Source organism: Ceratina calcarata, unplaced genomic scaffold, assembly GCF_001652005.2.
Source record: "Ceratina calcarata isolate Rehan_Ccalc_2016 unplaced genomic scaffold, ASM165200v1 scaffold297.2, whole genome shotgun sequence".
NCBI lineage: Eukaryota > Metazoa > Arthropoda > Insecta > Hymenoptera > Apidae > Ceratina > Ceratina calcarata.
In genome coordinates, this window is record NW_017152138.1 from 2201728 (window position 1) to 2221117 (window position 19390).

Consider the following 19390-nt stretch of genomic DNA (forward strand, 5'->3'; position numbering starts at 1 on the left):
GTCGTGTATTGTTTTTTATTTTTTATAATATCTTTTATTCTCTTCCTATAGTACACGGGTCAAGGGGTAGTGAAAGAACAAATTGTCGTGTATTGTCAAAAACATTGAAAATATTTATTTCGGTATTCATATACAAGTACACTACACGCTGTGGATATGTCCCTTAGATCTAAATACTTATATCTCCGTGCAGCCGGAGAAAGGAGGATCAAAACTCGTCTTGGAATCATGTTTATAAATCATGGACAACGGCCGACCGAGTTTCTAAGTCGCTTTACCATACTGTATAGGAACTGTATATTCGAAACGTCCTCGAATACGCTATTTCAGGGGTACAAGTAGAAGAAACACGACGATTCAAGGATTTGTTACCATTGTTAAAAGTTCCTTCTCCGGCCGATACTCGTTAAAACGCCTTCGATAATCTGCGCCGTAATAGTTTCGTCGGCACGAATAGCGTGCTTTTTGGCAAAAAAAGAAAGAAAAAAACGAAGAACGAAAGAAAGGTGCAGTTATGTACAAATATCGATTCATGGTCGCTATGTGATCGAAGGTAACGTTTTCTCCTGGGCAAGTTATTCGTCAAATAATATTCGTGATTAAAAGCGATGATCATCGCGTACGCATACGGCAAAGCTTCCCCACGATCGCGAGTTAATTCATTATTTACAAAGTACATGGGTATCCTCTCTAAATAAACTGTGCTTTTAATCTCAGACTGTTAAAAAATCTGTGTACAATATTCGCCGTCGCTATTATAGGCACTCGTGGTACGTTACAATAAATTCCGGAATAATCGAGCCATGGAGACTCAATATCTTGAGAAACAAAATAATCACATGAAGAGAGAAAGAATTATGTTCATCCAATGGACGCACTATCTTTTACACTCTGAGCGAAAATTTGAGCGGCGACCGAGAAAAAACGGAGAAACATTAATTCATCATCGAGTGTCGTTCTCGGCGATCATTCGCAGAAAATTATCAATAATAGTAAAATACAAACATGCCGTATAAAATATAGAAAATTCACGCGAAGGGAGGTAACGTAAAAAAGACAAGCGAATAAGAGAAAGGGACGCAGGGTAGAAGTAAACGTGGATACGAGATCTTCGTTCTGCGAATAACACCGAGGACGATTAAAATACAGTCTTGTGATGTCTCTTGTTAGAAACCTTGAAAAACAACGCCGCGAATTTGCAATCTGCTCAGAGATGCGTTCGTAAGAACTCTACTAAGAATTTTGAGCCTCCTGTCCACGATCGATCGACACCGAAATTAGCACGATGGTCGCGTTCAAGGTAACGAATATTACGCTGAATCGTTCATTCGTCTCGATTATACGTCGTCGGCGCGAATGTTTCCCATGATCCACGGAAACAGTAAGAATCGTTAATATAGACCATCGATGGTTAAAACAAAAGAAACATATAACGGATACATATGCTTGCCCACATCTTTCGCATATGTCTTACAAATTATGATTTTTCTCCAAACGCTATTTCATATGACTCTGTACAGGCGATTAGTAACAATAAATAAAGATATGCTTTATGAACAGCGATATTCAATTAAATAATTTCTTATCGTATTGATGCACTATTAATAGGGAAACACGAGTCATACGATTCATCGCTTTGACTATTTATTGAATCGTATCCATCTGTCGACGCTTCCGACGCTTGTTAGAAATTTTGAAAAAAAAAGTAATTCTTTTCACTGATTTTTCATTTTTCATAATTAATATTTTTTGTATCCAAATATGAGTTCCGTAACCGATCGAATGAAAGATCGCGCGCGAGCGAGTGCTAACAAAGACCGTTGTTCTTATACTCTCACGATATCGAAAAATACGTTAATTTGAAAAATATATATATGTATATATCGTATGTATATTGTATATACCTGTATGTATACTCCTTGCGTATGTGCACTATATATTACATAACGCCTATAGGCTCGCTTAATACTTTGGATACCGCGCGATGTCCGGTATCCGGTTCACCTTTCGTTTCGACGATCAGAGAAAAGAACGATAACGAGGAAAAACGAAAATTATAATAGCGTAATACGGCGCCTCGTTTTCCCGAGCCGATCCTCGCGACGATCGCACGAACGAAAAAACAAAATTCGAAAATGTACACACGCATCCTTTCTTCGCTTATATACGTACATATGTACACGCGTTGTCACATTAATTGCTTAACAAAAGTATAAAAAAAAAGAAAGAAACGAAATAAGTAGAAGATGGGATACAAAGAAACGCGATCGATTACACGCGAAGAAAATTTTTGGAAAAACGACACGCACACGATCGATGATTCGAGGCGCAATTGGATATTGCGGAGTGGAAATTCACGTTGTTTGTTGATCGATCCGCAAGGTCGAATTTCAAGGAGAAAATATTGAGTAAGGACTTGGACGACGACTCGAAGAATCGTCTGCCGTAAAAATAAACCGAAATTGATGCCCATGCCACGAGAAGCTGGAACACCAATAAACACTTCGCATCTCTCCGGGGAATTCGTACCGTTAGCTGCGTACCAAAGTTGCACCGCGAAAACAGCGATCGGCGAACGATATCGATACACCGCTTTTGAGAAAAGAGATCGCGAACGATAATACGAAGATTTATTAAATCGTTAAGGATAACTGGCGGTAGTGAGATAGCCGGTTGCGCGACCAATTATCAATCGGAAAATTAATTCCTGTTTTTACAATTTTTGAGAAACTTCAGAGGCCCGTTAACCGGAAGATCTTTGAAGTCATTTATTTTTTTTTTTAATTTTTTGACGAATAATAGAATTCGAAGTTTTCATTTAACAAATATAAATAAAAGCGAATCGTCCAAAGATCTTCGAATTAACGACGTCGTCGTTTCCCTGCTCATTAAGAAGCGTACAGTAGTCAATGATATTCGATTGACCGCTGTACGATTATTCGAATCAGCAAAATGAACTCGCTAGTGACGATAATGATAACAATAATTAAACGAAAGTAGCCTAACAAAGTCTTACAGCATAAGTTACTTATACCCTAGGATATCGCATCTTCCTTATCATCTAGCTCATCGGTTACGATTACTGATCTCCATAGAATTCTGAATAATGGATGCGTACTAATAATAATGATCCTAATCGAAATATTAGATCACCCAAATGATCATGCGCGATAATAAATAAATGAGTAAAATGTATGCTCCCGTTACTGATCGCTAGTTTCAGTATCAGTGAGCTCTAAAAAGTTATACAAGTTAATAAAAACGTAATTTTATCGATACAAGGACATAGAATTTTTTACAGAAAACTCTCAGTTGATAGAGAATGTCAAGACGAAAATAGCCACTTTTGATTAATCCCAATATCTGAATTCGTTCCGGAGATATAGGCTTCTAAAGTTTAGGCGCAGCGTTTGATATTATTGACACAGTGACCTAGATACGCGTATCAGCTGAGTGCTTAGATCGGTTGGTGAAGATTAGGGTAGGTCCGTGCGTCGGTGAACGTGCGAAAAGGACAATAATAGCGGCGCCGAAAAATTTATGCTCGTCTTTGCACGATGATATCTCCGGAATCGAAAGTAGGATAGAGATGAGTCAAACGGCATTTTAAAGAGGAGGCTTTTCCTCGTCGAACATTGGAAGTTTCATCCGTTTATGGTGATATATTGCAAAGTTGATGACCTTGCAAGCCACTCATGCGAATCCACTACCCGGTGTTTTATAGAGATCAGTGGTTACGATACCGTGGACAGCGTAGGGATTATAGATTTGGCGATACAGGGCGACGTTTAGAACAAAAAGGTAAAGAAAAAACATAATCGTACCCTCGTTTTCGAATCTAAGATCGAATAGCTTTTGCTCACTGGATAAAGCTCTCGCCGTTCTTTTTACAAGTCTCGCCTAGTCGACCTTTAACCGTTATCCGATCGATAAACCGCGTACGATTTGTTTCACGCGACAATGGCCGATACCAAAATACAAGCGGATCCAATACTGTTAAGTCGGTAGTGATCGTTTCAAAAATATACATTTTCCCTCTCATATCGACTCGGCTCGGCCCAAATCGAATCGTACAAAAAAATAGAAATCATACGACCTACTACCAACCAATAACCATCACACTTTTGGAACATTCGCTCGATATACGATCGATTGTACGTTTATAAAGTCTCATCCCCTTGTCATCGTGGTTGTCCGATCCGTTGTACCTTGGGGATCTTTGGGATTTGTTCGAACATCGCATGAAGGGCCACGACTCGAGAAGTGACGATATTTGGACCGTTTGCGTGCTCCAAGAAAATCAGAAAGGAGCTGACTTCCCTGGTTTGTTTCACGGCCCGTTGACGCTGGCATTCGCCTGTAATGAGTGCCCCGAAACTAGACTACCCTCCGCTGGTTTGCCGATGCGAAGCATCGACTGAAGGGAGGCCACCTCGGATGCCAGACGGTCCAGCCTCGATTTCACTTCCCTCTCGCTCTCAGGAACGGTGGTCACGCTCGGGCCGGTCCATTCGGCGCCCAAAGAAATTCCCGAATCGCGTTCGTCGCTGGAACCCTCGTTGTCCCAGGGAGGTGACGCTCTTGGCCCTGGTTCCTGCTTGATACCTTGAAGAGCTAGTAACGCGCTGGCTGCATCCTTGTCGCCGATACGCGACTTGTGCCTCAGCTTGTGAGGTAAACTATTATTCGCCGTATTTTGCGAACTGACCACCAACTGTGAACCCTCGTCCCCGCTTCCGGATGACAGTTCATAGGGTGACTGGGCGCGTCTACCGCGCGACAAATTTAACGCACTCGTTGTGTCGAGGTGCATCGCCGGGTGAGTGTAAGGATACTGGAAGCTCTCTGTTTCGGGATAACTGGTCGTTTCCGGACCGTAGAGCTGTGCCGGCGACCTCGGTGATCGGGCTCCGCTGACCGGTTGATGGATCACGGAGGTGTGCACGGGGCTCGGAGTCCTCGCGTACAAAAGAGTCGCCGAAGCTGGTAATTTCGCCCTCTTGACGCTGATCGGTGGCTCGGCTGGCAACGCGGCGAGCACGTGCTCGGTACTGATCACAGACTCGCCGCAGATGCCGAACTTGTCTCGAATCGCATCCAGCTGCGCCTTGAGGATATGGTTCTCCTTGCTGAGCTCCATCACCCTCTGCTCGAGTACCATATCGTTGAATCGCCTCTTCTCGCGGGACCGCTTGGCCGCCTCGTTGTTGCGTCTCCTGCGGTCCCAATAGCTGTCGTCCTTCTTGTTGTCCGGAATGAACTCCCGTTGCTTGCGCTGAGAAAATAGCTCTTTTCTGATGTCGAAGTTCGGGGGGAAATTTTCAGGATGTGTCACCTGTTGGGCATCGTGATGGAGTTGTTGTTGATGCTGCTGTTGTTGAGCCTGTTGCTGTTGCTGCTGAGTCTGGTGGTGGTGGTGGTGCTGCGGCGGTTGCTGCTGCGGCGGCTGGTGTTGGGGTTGATGCTGCGGGTGTTGCTGCATGGTCAAGGGAGCACCGTGGTGTCCCGGATGAGTCAGGGGCGGCAGCGGTCCGTGGGCATCGTGACCCCCGTGGCCGCCGTGATGCGCCATAGTGTGAGTGGCCGGCATATTGCTGTTCAGGCAGGCGGTCTCACCATTGATGGGCGATCCACTCTGACGGGCGACAATTTCTGCCACCATAATTTGTCTTCTTAGTACATCTGCAACAACAAAAGACGAAAAGTGAATTAATTTTGAGAAATCAATGTTCACGAAGTCGAATGAGTATTTGCGATGAATGTAGTAAGGTTTTTGCGTGCGATTTAATTTGACGGATTAATACGTTCGTATATTACGGTTCAAATATCAAATAGCAAGGCGAACGATTCACGAGTCAACACACGGGACGAGTTTATTAACAGTGGTGACGAAAGTAGCACTGCGTGCCAAGCGATTACGATGACGAGTAGCGTGGCTCGGCGATATGTCAGCCCAGTCACGTACCGCGCGAATAGACTGGAATATTACCATCGTAGATGTATATTTGCTAACTGTTTGTTCGTAATGATTCCGCATTTTCGGTGAATTAAAATTGCTATTTCTGGACTACATCCGCAATAACATTTTGTTTGCAACAATCGTGCCGAAGAGTGCGATCGAGTGATTCGACCGCGAATTCTGCCCGTTTTGGACGCGGTGTCCTTCCAGGTATTCAATGGAACGTTTGTTAATCCCAAATGACGCAAACACGCGGTCTAGTAAACGCATTCGCGATCCTGTCCACGTACGAAACGTAGTCCTTGTGCGGCGGTGTCACGCAACGAACGAGTGAGGCCATTACGAAAGAAGGTCGCGCGATACGGAATCAGGAAGAAGGAAAAACGGTCTTACTGGATTTCTAACGATGCTCGGCCTCTGAATCGTTTTCCCGATTACGCACCTCAGTGTACTTCCGTTTCCGGATTCGGCCTTTAATTCGATCGGTCGCGATTCAGGAGTCGTGACTCAACGCGGTCATTCCTTTTGCGTGACACACACCGCATCGCGTACATGTATAATATGTAACTATAACAATGTTCGAGGAATCATAATCAAACGTCCGAACTAAACCGATGACGCACGCTTATGAAAACCGATCGTCAGAGCTGATAATTCAACGTCAACAAGGACCTTGAAAATAATTGCAATTACAGAGAACGATTGTTCATTCATCTTATAAGTGTTACAACTAATCATCCGTATCACGCGCCTCGGGAACGTAAAAACAACGTGACTTGTTAATCGAGGATTGTTAGACGATTAATCTTGAGCGATGCGTATCGATTCAGACTTTTGTAAATAATCTCAAACATTTCAAGAATGTTATATATATGTTGCCTTGTCGATTGATATTGTCGTACAAACATGAACGCTATTTGTGTAGTGTCCGATTACTGCTGTTATCTACGAGAGCAAATATTACAGGGAAAAAAAAAATCTTAACAAGAGGGAACGGAGGACGGTTGCTAAGGAGGGTAGTCACGCGCCGTTAAGTGTACGTTCAAGGTGCACGTTCTGTACACATTTGAACAAGTCCATTTATATTCCCGACGCGTGCACCTGAAGATCATTGCCTCAAACCCGTGCGCGCGTTAAATCGTTTGTACAATACAACGATTTTCAATGCCAGCAACGTACACCGGCATTATTCGGGGTCCTCGAGGCCGATCGCCTCTGCCAGGGGCCAGGGATAAAATCGTGTACACCGAGCGGGCATCGCTGCATCTCTCGTGAAATTTTCGTGACCGTTACACGGACACGGGCAAAGGTGAAGAATTCCGAGAGATCGAGAGACGTGCCCGCACTGCCAACGATACCGGTTCGAAGAGAAGTCGTGAAATAGCCTTGGGTAAGGTCGGGCACGCCAAGGTTGCTGAACTTGCTGATCAATCGCTTCGACTTTCGGGTATCTCAAATCCAGTGGGAGAGTCGATTACGATATTAAAACGTTTCCAATGAAAGAATGATGTATGCGCGAGCTTAATTTCGAGCGCGTAGAACGATTATGTAAGTGTAATTGCGATCGTTACCGCAAATCGGTCATCGCGTTCTTAGAGCTTCTCGATGATTACTCGCAACTTGTTAACCGGATGCGATAAATACTGATAAAGGTTGATGCGGCAACTTAGTCATAATCGTTATTGAATAAAAGAACCGGTTACCCGCGATAATCCACGGCCTACTAGCCATGATCGAATGGATTCAATCATCGATCTTGCATCCGTTCCATTAATGAAAGCAACCCGCGCTTCCGCGTAATTAACAAATAATTTCTTTCTACGTCGACTCTTTAAAATGCTTCGTGTCGTCTGTGTCGAGGGAACGTGTGAGCGCACTAATCCGAACAGGAGGTGATAGTTATGTAATGAAGCACGTGTGTCCCTGCAAAGTGTGCCACGTGCTACGATGACACTATCGCCCCTTTATGGACCGTATCACTGGAAATACTTGTTTACTCAACCTTCGGCATTCGTAATGCAGAAACGACGATTGGGTTTCGAAATTACGTAGACACGCAAACTAATTAAAGGAAAATGCGAGAAGCGACTTGTTCCTCGAACGATTATAGCCTAGGGAAACACTTGGCGATGTCATTAGACGCGAAAATGAGATTACATTTAATTAACTCATACTTTATATTCGAATACTTGTAATTAATAGTTCTATCGATAATAAAGTAAAGCATATGTTGGGTATCATAAATCAATAAGCTGTTTGAACTTTCGCAGCTGACGTAGTATCGATTCGAGATTCGATTCGAGAGTCGATCTCGAGAATAGGGTTCCAAGTGTCGAAAAGCGCGGTTATTCTGTTGGCAAGTGCTCCGTGAATTTTTCATAAAAAATGTGTTAAAAAAGTGTCCCGCAAGTGAGTACTTCTTAGAATCATTTGTGTATCATGTACAGGAATAATATTCGAATAAAATTCAAGTGAGTTATGGAGTAAATAAAGCAAAAATTGTGAATTTCGTACCGGTCACAGGACCGACGACAAGGAAGAAGGATCATGGCGGGTTGTACGCAGCTCATGGTGCAACAGCTATACATATTCCGGTATTACTTTTAAGCCTCCTACATCGTCTTTATTTGTATTTTCTATTGACTTAACCTTAATGAAATGAAATACGTACTCGGATAGACTAATTTAGGGTATCGAACTTGCAACGCAACGTGAGCGAACGTGCATACGTAAGCGAGAAAGAGAGAGACGCCGAAACGGTAAGCTCGTGAATTAACTGTTGAAGCGCGCGGTCAGAAAGTTACGTAAGGATCTCGTTGCATCGTGTACGTGTGTGTTTTCTCTTAGCCACGTGCTTTACGCGCCCGTTAGAAGTGAATGTCAGTCTCTCATATCGCGGAAGCCTCTTTGCAGTCTCAGATACCCGGTTACGTGAGTCTCTTGTCTTTTGTAATGTAAAAAACACATGTAATTGTGTACGTACTTCTGCCCGAGGAAATGTGCCAATGTAACCTCGCGATAGTGCACAGTTCTACAATTTCGCTGAATCCTATTATATATCTTATACATGAAATTATCTGGGCGTCATATCTGGTTAGTCAGAAGCGATTTTATTTGACATTTCTATGAAACGAGAGTTATGTCTCATGAAGCTATTATAAACTTGTGATTAGTTGTGATATGTATTCTAAATCGGCGGTAAGAATTGGAATTTTTACAAGATGCATTAGAAGTTAAGTTCCGCTGTTGGCCACCAGAGGGAGATGAAAGGGACTTAAAGCATTGTGAGACATGTATTGTTGACATGTGAGACGTGCGTGTACAAATTTAGTTACGCGTCTAAATAAATGAAAGTGATTCGAGATAGGTAGGCTCGGCTTGTATGTCACAAATAGGTTCAGTATTACTCACGTTGCAATGGTACGAGGCGCGAGACACGAAGTTTGTTCGAAATTGAGCAATCACCTGGAATTTCGCTCGCGAAGTTACGTGTGCAAGTTCTCGCGTGACTCATGTCGTCGCAGCCGGTCGTATCGATCCAATGATTTTTGTTACAGCAGAAAACATCGCCCACAGAAAATTTCTATCGTGACGAAATGAATGTAGACCACCGTTTGAGGGGGAGCCGACGTCCTACGCTTCACGCTATCTATCGCATGCGTTATGTATGTATATACATGTGACTTCGCGAAACTGTTCCGAATACAGTGCCCACTGAATCACCGAATTTTCCGTTCACGTAACACGAATCCACGGAACGCGTGTCGTCGCGTTTTGAAATCGAGCCCACGTACACTTCCCACTGACGTAGCTTTTTAATTTCGTTTCGATTCGTAACTCGTCTGCTGGGAATTCGGGATTCGAATACTAACATTATTCCTAAGTTAGCAATCAAAGATTACTGATAAGCACAGTTTTAAGAATACTTTAGAAGAGTTAATGTTATTTTGTTTAGTTGCAGATTGAACAAGTATATTGCTTCCCGATTGCCGATGTTCGTGTTTCACTTCTAATTCCCCAGCTACTTCGAGGAAGCGAATCATTCGACTCCAGCCGCACGACACGTTCCCGGTGAGTCATACATTTAGTCATTACACGTCTCTTTACGTGCACATTAGGGTGCACTAACGGGAGCCTCGTAAGCGGTAGTGTGCGTGGAAATACGATTTGCACAAATACCAAGAATGTAATACCATAAACGAGATTTCCGACTCTTTTCCGTGAAACTAAAATTTATTAGGAGTAACTAACGGTCCTTGAAAATTCTACGATATGTCATAAACGCTCGTAAACCCTCGTAAACTATTTGTTAATTACAGGATTAGAACCATTGCCCCGAACCCGAGACTGTCGAGAAAATTTTCAACCATTAAACACAATTTCCATTATTGGTAGACGCAGAAAACGCGTTTTGGTAGTTTTGGTAATTGGTAGTTAAACAGGTTACATGAACGCATTTCTCTGCTTCGGGGTCAATACTTCATAAGGATGAGAATAGCAAACGTTGGCACGCGAATACATAAAATAATTACCTAGCGGTGAATCTAATCCGCGAACAGCATTAGACGCGACTAATGACTCTATTAGAATTCGTTTAAATACTAATACTTCTAGTTCTCTGTTCACTGGCTCGATATCGTTCGCGTGATCGTCTAACGCGATTTGAACCGAACGAGATCAGTGAAATCGCGAAATTAAGATTGTTGCATGCACGCGTCGGGCATACTTGTGACGCGGATTGGATGCGCACGTGTTGCCGCGAATTGCAAGAATCACGTTCCGTCTGTTTCGCGCATTGCATTCGACTACGTACAGTGTATGTATCTGCTGGTTAACGTGCTGAGTTTGGATTCTTGAATTATGGATCGCGATTAAAATCGATCCGCACGGGTCACGTGCACCGGCCGGCTCGTGTCGGTCGAGTTGCGCAACGTGACACCAGTCTAGTGCATAACTAGTGACGCAATTTAAATGACAACACAGGAAACCGGGTGTTCAATCGCAGAAACAAAGATATTCACGATTTAAAGATTCCGCGGTACATATTTTCCGCGAGCGAAATCGGTTCGCCGGAAAATCCATAAATACACGTCGCGCAAGTTAAAATGAAGTAAGTTATTAATAGCGAGCGATGACTTGGTCGAACGTTCCGATGAATGATCTCGCAGTTGCATAATTTCTTGCTTTTTAGTCGAGCAAACAATATGGAAAATACGTCGATTCATGTACTTAGAATTCCGGGCTTCATTACATTTATTGTATTCCTGAATATTCCCAATGACGTTGTGAATACGAAAAACACGATCGGGGAAGTATTTATGAATCGACCATTTCTGTGTACGTGTTAGATAGATCTCGTCCAGGCAAAACGGTGCATGCAGTTTATCTCCATAGGAAAGTATTACGTAGCACATTGGTAACAATCACGAGTAGCTGACTAATTCCTTTGAAGCAAAAAGGAAAAGATTACGAGCCATCAGAGACACGGGTTTCGTTGTCACGCGTGCACGTGTATTAGAATCGTCATTACAGTTGCGCAATGGCAACCGGGCGCGCACGTGGCCGCGCGCGGTCTTCTCCCCGAACGGATAACACGCGGCCTCAGTCGATGGTTATTTTTTCCCAGAACTCGTACAACGCGCACAAATCTGTTTCCCTCCTTTTAACTCGTTTCCCTTTGTTCGACACCCTCGTGCTCTGTTAATTACAAATTCCGTTTTTCTCGAAACAAAGAGAGAATGATTTTTGGCTCAAACCGTTTAGGAATTGCATTACACGAATTTGCGGGATTTCGGGCAAAGCTGTCGCAATTTGTTTCATCGAATCCGCAAATCCGTTGACCCGAGCTAGGGACGGCAGCTCTTCGGGGAACACCGCGTGCAAGTGCAATTGAACGAACGGGCGCGCGAGGTCTGTTCGCAGAAATTTATTCGAACGATATTTCACGGAGTCGCTCCACCTCCGAATGGATTACTTTTCGCTGAAGGCGGATCTAGCGGGAAATCGCGGCGTTCGGCCAAAAGCCGATGAATGATAGGAGGGAATCTAACGGTTATGCAAACAAACAAGCAGTGATTTCCGATAAACCTATGTATCGTTTCAGAATTCTTTGTTTCTGCAAGTAGAGTAACATGACCTGACGACTGGCAAAAATTATAGCTGTTACATCATCGAGATTCAGAGGCCACATCGTAGATCTAGCACAACGATAGATAAATATGTTTTGTCAAACTCCTAGTGTTAGCGTCATTTTCATTTATGTTGACAACTACTCGGCCTTGATATTCAACCTCTGTCGAAAAAACGTGCCTCCGTCACAGTAATCAACGACTTTTCTCGTTGCTACCACTAAAAGTGTTCGTTAGATCAAACAGCGCGGAACGCGGAGTCAAGGGAAAGGGTTAAGCGTGTTATCTGCGTACACCCACACGGCTATCGCCTTTTTATTCCGTTCCAAATTGTATCAACTCGGCCGCGTGACGCACGGTTACGTAACGAAACCACGTTGCTCTCTACTGTGTACGGTCAACGCGAGCAAATGCACTGAATGCCAATCATACGCGCCTTCCTCTCATATATCCGACTAAACTCTTCTTTTTACCAACGACCCGTGTTCCCCTCATCAATGTGTTAAGGACCCGACCGTTATCCATTCCATTAGCTTGAAACTGGACACGCAAGCAACCAAATTCCTCGTGCTCGAGCGACGTGTCGGTCGTCGAGTTTCTACGACATGGTGTACCACGCTTAGAGGATTTACAGTTGCGAACGCGATTCTCTGTTCCGTGTACGTGTACGAGATCGTTATGTAAGATCTAAGAGCGGAGGCGTGTTCGAGCCCGCTTCATTCAGCCGCGTCTTAGCTAGTTCATCGACGGAGGATTTGCTCGAATCGTAACACCGGAAGTTGTAGTTACTACACAGGAAATGCTAGATACTACAACTGTAAACAGTTTTTTTTTTTTTAAATCGTTTTACGTCGACTTGTGGGAAGGGCATGAGAATTTTTTCGCGTACAAGGTTTAAAGCTCCATGAGTTGGTCGCGGCATTTAAACAAGGAACGCCGAGGGGGACCGTCAGCGTTCCAAAAATGCGTTGGGCAGAAACGCGGGTTCGCGGGCCTGAAATAGTTCTCGGAGTACGTCGAACTTTAAGTACAGTACATAAAGGCACGTGCACAATGCCGAGCCACTCGACACCGTGGCGTGTTACGATTGCGGTCAACCGCTCACGTAAGAGCCTGACGACCACTGATACCGTTATCGGGCCGACGCAGGCATTTCGAACCGGTCTCCGATTTCGTTTCCCCGCCTCATTATGTAATTGGCCCGCGATAACGCGACCGTCAACGATCCAGCAAGGAAAGACAAAAACGAGGACGCGCGTCGTCGACACCCTTTCCTTCCTACGGTGTTGCTCTCCGTCGCGCATCCTGTTTCATTTTGGAGCACTCGGTTACTCGTGCTCGTATATACAGTTAAACGTACGGTTGGAATCTTCGATTTTGTGCCACTGACACGGTCAGGTTTTTTTCGTCCGAGTATATTTCATAAAGAGGTATTAAACGTTTAATTTATGCGGTTAAATCAATCGGTCGGAAATGATCTTGAAATCTGTAGAGCGTGGCGCAACAGGAATGCGGGCATTTATTACGCGAGCAACGAACCAAAAGTTGGGGCACGAACGTTGATCGATTCCAGCTCGGTTAATTTATTTTCAACCCGTTCTATACCCCGGTCTTCAGTTTCCAAGATACCGCGGCAACCTTGAACGACCGACTGTTTTCGTTCACGGTATTGCGTATCGGGATCACGTGCAATGATAATTTCGTCTATTATCGCGAGCGTGCGAACAATAGGAAAATCCGGTGCGTCGATAGAAATATCCCACTGCGACGCGCGATAGAGCTTTAACCACGACGGAGACAATACCGAAGCGCAATGAGTATTTAGGCCGCGTCATCCGTCGTAATTGTCTGTTATCTGAATTTTCATGCGATCCACGTGAACGTGTCGGACGTCGACACGTGACCTGAGGTAACGTGTTACCCGTTTCGCGAGTATAACGCTTTACTTACGCCGCGCGCGCGGTTACGTAAGGAGCACGTGGAACGGATACCGAACGCGAGCACGTTTTATTTTTATTTGTACCGTCGCTTTTATTACGTGCGCGGAAAAATAGAGCGTGTTGTTGACACACGGGCCAAAGTGCAATTCTAAGTTGTTACGTAGCAAACGGCTAAACGAGACCGAGTAATATTACGTTACGATACGATTACGACTACGCAGAATAAAAATTCGCTTGAAGGGAGTCTGCGATTAGGGAACGATCCAAGTGTCTTTGCTACGAATGATATAGAACCGTTTTTATCACTAGAAATTCCACGATTCCTAATGGCTCTCGGGAGAGAAAGAATGAGAGATAGGAGAGCGATCGAGTGGGCGTATCGCTCGATAAACAATGCAGGACCGGCTTAAGAAATAACACGCGGTGCGTGATGCAACCGGTGCATAGGATAGGATAGCAAATGCAATTGGCGCGCGCCGGCTCTAGGCTAGAGCTCTTCTGTCCCTCTCTTTCTCTCCTCGCTATGGTTGCGCTCCCGCCACGTGACTCCTACACGTGCACGCCGTGTTATGCTAGACCATTCACCTTCGTTGCATAATAGAAACGCGAAAAGGTCACCGGGAACAACGGGGCCCGATATTTCCTAATATGATTGATAAACCGCGAGCCCGATCACGCCGATCCACCAACCACTGCTAACGATCCTTTCGTTGCAATTCATATCGTCTTTTTAATTCTATTCTAACGTGGCTTTCGTGTTTCCAATTGTTGCGTAAACGTACGACGGTGAACGAGATATAAATAGAATTTGGAATGTAAAAGACCGCGTGTACCGAAGACAAAAGTTTCATGCAAATTGTCTGGATATTTATGCGCAGAAAAAAATAATTTCAAAATTTTTTTTTAAGCGCAAGATAAAGTGTTGCATCTTAAGTAGGAGAAAAAATAGCGCGCCCGTTTCTTTTTGTCTTGGGCCTTCGGTCGATTATTATTTACCTGACGGTTAAATCGAGGAGAAAATCCGAGGACATTCAGCACATTAGGTAGGGTCGCGTTATGAAAATTGTCTTGGAGCGACGAAGTACGAAGAGTGATCGATGAACGCCCGATGACGCAATGCACCGTCCGCAATATCTAAGACAGACCACCACTAACGCGCACGACCACAGACACGGAGACACATAAGAGTATCTACACGTTTCTTGTACAAAGAAGAAAACTGTTTTGGAGTATGTAACTCGTACCCGGGGCATGCGTGAACTGAGCTCGAGTCGGTCTGTGCACGAGAATATAATACCAGACGCGCGTCATGCATTTCCGCGAACCGTAGATACCGCTAATCCGGATCGATGTGACATCAAACAATCTAGATCGACCGATCGAGATAGCGAACCAGTCGCGCACAATGCGAATCCGCTAAGTCCGATGGGCTGACCTCGAGGCCGTTCGATATAAAATATACAATAAAAAGTTGACCGTCTTGAATGCAAACATTAACATCGGCTATTTTCCTACGAGTTAAAGTGTATGCAAAGATAACAGTTTTGTTATACACTTTTATACGAACACCGCTTCCAATGTCGCAATATTTCATGCAGTGTAGGAGGCAGTTAATTGAATTCACGGGACGGTAATGACCCTCGGATTCGCTCGATTGCGTCAGGTTGCGACGTAATTATCGATAAACCGATTGGGTTATTAGGCCGTTCGGAGACTGTATAGAGACGAACAACCGTATCGATAACGCAAGCAGCTGCAACAGGGTGCAACACGCGAGTTTAAACGCGAGTCTACAATTGCACGATCGAACTAGACTTACGTATGTACGGTGACACAATTTCAACCGCATTTTTCTTACGCTCTCCGAACGTCTGGTACACTTAACGTTACTGATCGAACGCGCGTTCCGCAGCTATTTTAAGTTAATCTATTTATCCACGCTCGTACACGATAACGTGCATTATCGATAACGGTGCTGCACCGTCAAAATTAGAATCGTTTCGCAGCCATAAAGCGGAGCATTAAATCGAAATCCAATATCGGACGATCAAAATTATCCTCTACGATAATTCGAAAGGAACCAGAACTTCAACCGTGCTTCTCCCCGTTGCCACCACCTCTAGTTCGGTCATTCGTGACCGATTTTAAATCGTGCTCGCGTCCGAATAGAGCGTGTGTACACGTGCGTGCCCTTCGCTCAGAGTCCGTGAAGCTTATTGCATACATGCTCTTTTCGCTACGGCGAGGTTGAGAGTTCTGCAAATTAGGCCGTGGCCCACTTTGGCCACGATAGAGAGAAGGTGGCGGTGGCAAGAGGACGAGTAGTGGGATCGATCGAACGTCGGTTGGGGGGATGTACAGAACGCAAAACGCGGACGAGAACCGAGTACACCCAGCAGTTCCCGTTCCGAACGAGGATCGGGATCGATCCGAATCCACGTGCAAACAATATTTTCATTTGTTTAACCGTTTCTTCTTAAATTAATATTTTCCCAATGAATGTTGAAAGTTCTAACTCGTTATTTCTATGTACTTTGTCACTTGATTAGTAGATAACTGAACAATAGGCTGACGCCTGAGTAACCGATAAGAGATGAATGTTTCTAGGAAATGTCTTTGGCCTTGGGATTACGAATGTATTCGAAAATATAAAAGATGGTTATAAGATTTTATAAACGTTTATTGATGGATTCAAGTTTTAACAAAATTTAATTGTTTAGATATTTCGTTGGATGTTTTTAATTATCTTGAATGAATCTTCAGTGGCGCGTGCACGTTACATCAGCCAGGGTTTATTTGAAAAAAATTTGTTTGGGAAACGGCAGCGTAAAACCTAGGAGGGCAGAGCGCTCCGTCCGGTAATATTCGTCTTGACGAGGCGAGGAGAGATAAAGATCGGAATCTTCTTCGCTTCGTCACGAGTGACGCAACGGTATTGCTCACGCGTTGCACGAGACTTTCGTAAGCGCTGGCCATTTCTCGTAGTCATAAACGTAAGCGACTGACTCGAATCGAAATTGTCTGTTGTCCCGTCATAATAACCGGACGCGTATCATCGCAAACTTATTTCTTTTATCCGTATTAAAATTAACGAGCTCGTGATAGAAAGAAACGAAAGCGCGATAAGATAACGCGATAAGATAGACGGGATCGATCGAAAACAATGAACGAACCGAGTTTATTGCGCCCGCGAACTGCAGTCAGACGTTGCGTCACTCGTTTCGGTCCCGAAGGTCAGAGTCTCCGAATCGACGGTGGAATAATTCAGGGTCGTTGAGAAAATATCGGCGCGGCGCAGCGCGCCGCACGGCAATCGCGGCGATCGATCGATTTCTCCGAAAAAAAAAAACATCTTAATTATCGCCAGGCGTCACGTCCTGTCGAAAGTTCACTCCGATTTATTCCGAATTCGTTGATTCATCGGTTTCTCAGGTTCGCACAGGTGACAGAATGATACGTTTCGACGAAAACGAGAAAATCGGTGTAAAGCACGTAGGATGCGTTTAGTTATTTCAAAACACGGGTTTTGATTCAAAGTCCTGGCGCGTGACAAGTAGTCAGTAGATAACGCGTTCTGTTCTACAAATTCTTTCAAGGCCGGTTCGTAATCGTTTCCGCTCAAAAAAGAAACAAACAAGGATTTTTACGAAATTCGATGAGTCATTAGAAAAATTTGCGATGTACTCACCAATTTTGAAAGATTCTGTCGTGCACGAACGAACGACGAAACAGCGATCCACTTTGCCTCGTCGAAGTGTAATGAAAGCTCGTCGATTGCCCGTAAAAAAAAGTGTGTATAGTTTATCCGCGAGACACGGAGACAGTCACTGGTTGAGGTATCCCGTTCGTCGAACCAACGCGACGGGAGTCACCGTCATAATAACGCTTGTTATCGCGGCTCGCGACGATCAGGAACCGTTCTCCCTCTTCCACTGGTTAAAATCCAGGCGAATCCCTCGAGAGTCGACGATTTACGTTATCACACCAAAATGAAAATCCAATAGCGTAAAACGAGAATCGCGTCAACGACGCTGCGACGGAACAATATTATCCTCCGATTTCCCGTAATTCCCTCCTCTCGGCCGAAAGGAGAAAAGGCACAGGTCGTAGAGAACCGATTGATAACGCGAACACTGATCGGAAAAAATATCTGTCCGGTGATACGCGAATCCGGCTCGTTTCCTCGATACACCGTTGAACTTGAACTTTGTCGAGCAGGTGACAAGGAGTGTTACGTGTGCCTCCTTTTACTTCGGGGCTCCGCTCGCTCGATGGTGAAAACGTTTGATACAGCGTTTACGCAGTAAGAGACGCACGTCCGCTCGGTACGGTGTCGGCCTGCAAACTGAATGCACACGCTGCGCGACTGCCGTCTTGGCCCCAATGTCGTCTGGCTTCGAGTTTGATGCGAGAAGGCTGTGCCGTGCCGTGCCGTGCTGTGTGACGCTGTCACGTGCGTGTGTCGGTGTGTACGTGATCGTGTCTGGCGTTCGTGAGGAGAGAAGTAGAGGTAGAGAGGGTGAACGAGTAGGGGAAAGGACCCGCCGCGCCGCGACGCCGGGGGAAGAGTTTATGCCTGGTTTATGCCTCGGTTTATGTGCACTCCCTTCTACTATCGGTCGTCCGGTTTCTGCGTCAGAGTCAGAACAGTGCCCCTGCCCGCGAACCTGCCCCACCAAGCGGCTACTCTCGTGTCGTTGTTATCCCCCACTTCGATAACGCGTTTTGTAGTAGGTGCACCGAGTCGTAGTCGTATACGCGCGCGATTAGATTGCGCCGCGCGGCGACGCTGACAGCATCGTGTCGATGCTCCGCTCCGCTGCTTCGCTTTTCGACGCATCGCTGCACTCTATGAAATTCTTTTCTACCTGCATCTCTTCGGGCGCCCCTTAACTGTTCTTGTACCTGTAATTAATCTGTTTGATCAGATTGCATTTTTAATTGGGATTTCCTTTAGGAGAGATTCGAAAGAATGTATGCAATAGATATCATTTAAAAATCTTGTGAATCTCAAGAATTAGGCACTCTAATCGATGAAAGGGTACATAGGTTTGACAATGATTCGCGATCCGTTTGAGAACGAACTATGGGGTAGTTTTTATATGCCATTGTGTAGTCATGAATTAAAGGTAGGAGTGTCAGTTTCGATGAGATCGCATATGCGTGATAAATCAATCGGGATCTCATTTGTGGAAACAGAAAGATTCGGAGTCGAGCGCTACTTCGACGAGAAGTCGGCTCGCAAGGACCCTCCACCTCCTGCTCTACCTCCGTCCTCCTATAAACCGAATGCCAGACAACGAGGGCATCAGCCCTCGTGAATCACCGCCGGTCACCTTCACTTTTTATGCAAGTTTGTTCTC

At 44.8% G+C, this 19390-nt stretch overlaps 1 protein-coding gene across 3 annotated transcripts; it reads right to left on the reverse strand.

Moving 5' to 3' along the window:
• Nucleotides 1-88: 88 nt before the first annotated feature.
• LOC108624090 (transcriptional corepressor LEUNIG) lies at nt 89-18473 on the reverse strand. Of its 3 annotated transcripts, XM_018023140.2 has the most exons (3): nt 17716-18473; nt 5336-5682; nt 89-5275 (listed from the first exon to the last, which is right to left on the reverse strand). In XM_018023140.2, exons 2-3 carry the CDS (start codon nt 5660-5662, stop codon nt 4331-4333), a joined length of 1272 nt encoding a protein of 423 aa, XP_017878629.1. In that variant the 5' UTR covers nt 5663-5682; nt 17716-18473; the 3' UTR covers nt 89-4330. The 3 variants fall into 3 exon arrangements, with proteins under 3 accessions (XP_017878629.1, XP_017878627.1, XP_017878628.1); XM_018023138.2 differs by having other exon boundaries at nt 89-5682; XM_018023139.2 differs by lacking the exon at nt 17716-18473 and adding an exon at nt 15024-15287 and having other exon boundaries at nt 89-5682.
• Nucleotides 18474-19390: the final 917 nt, after the last annotated feature.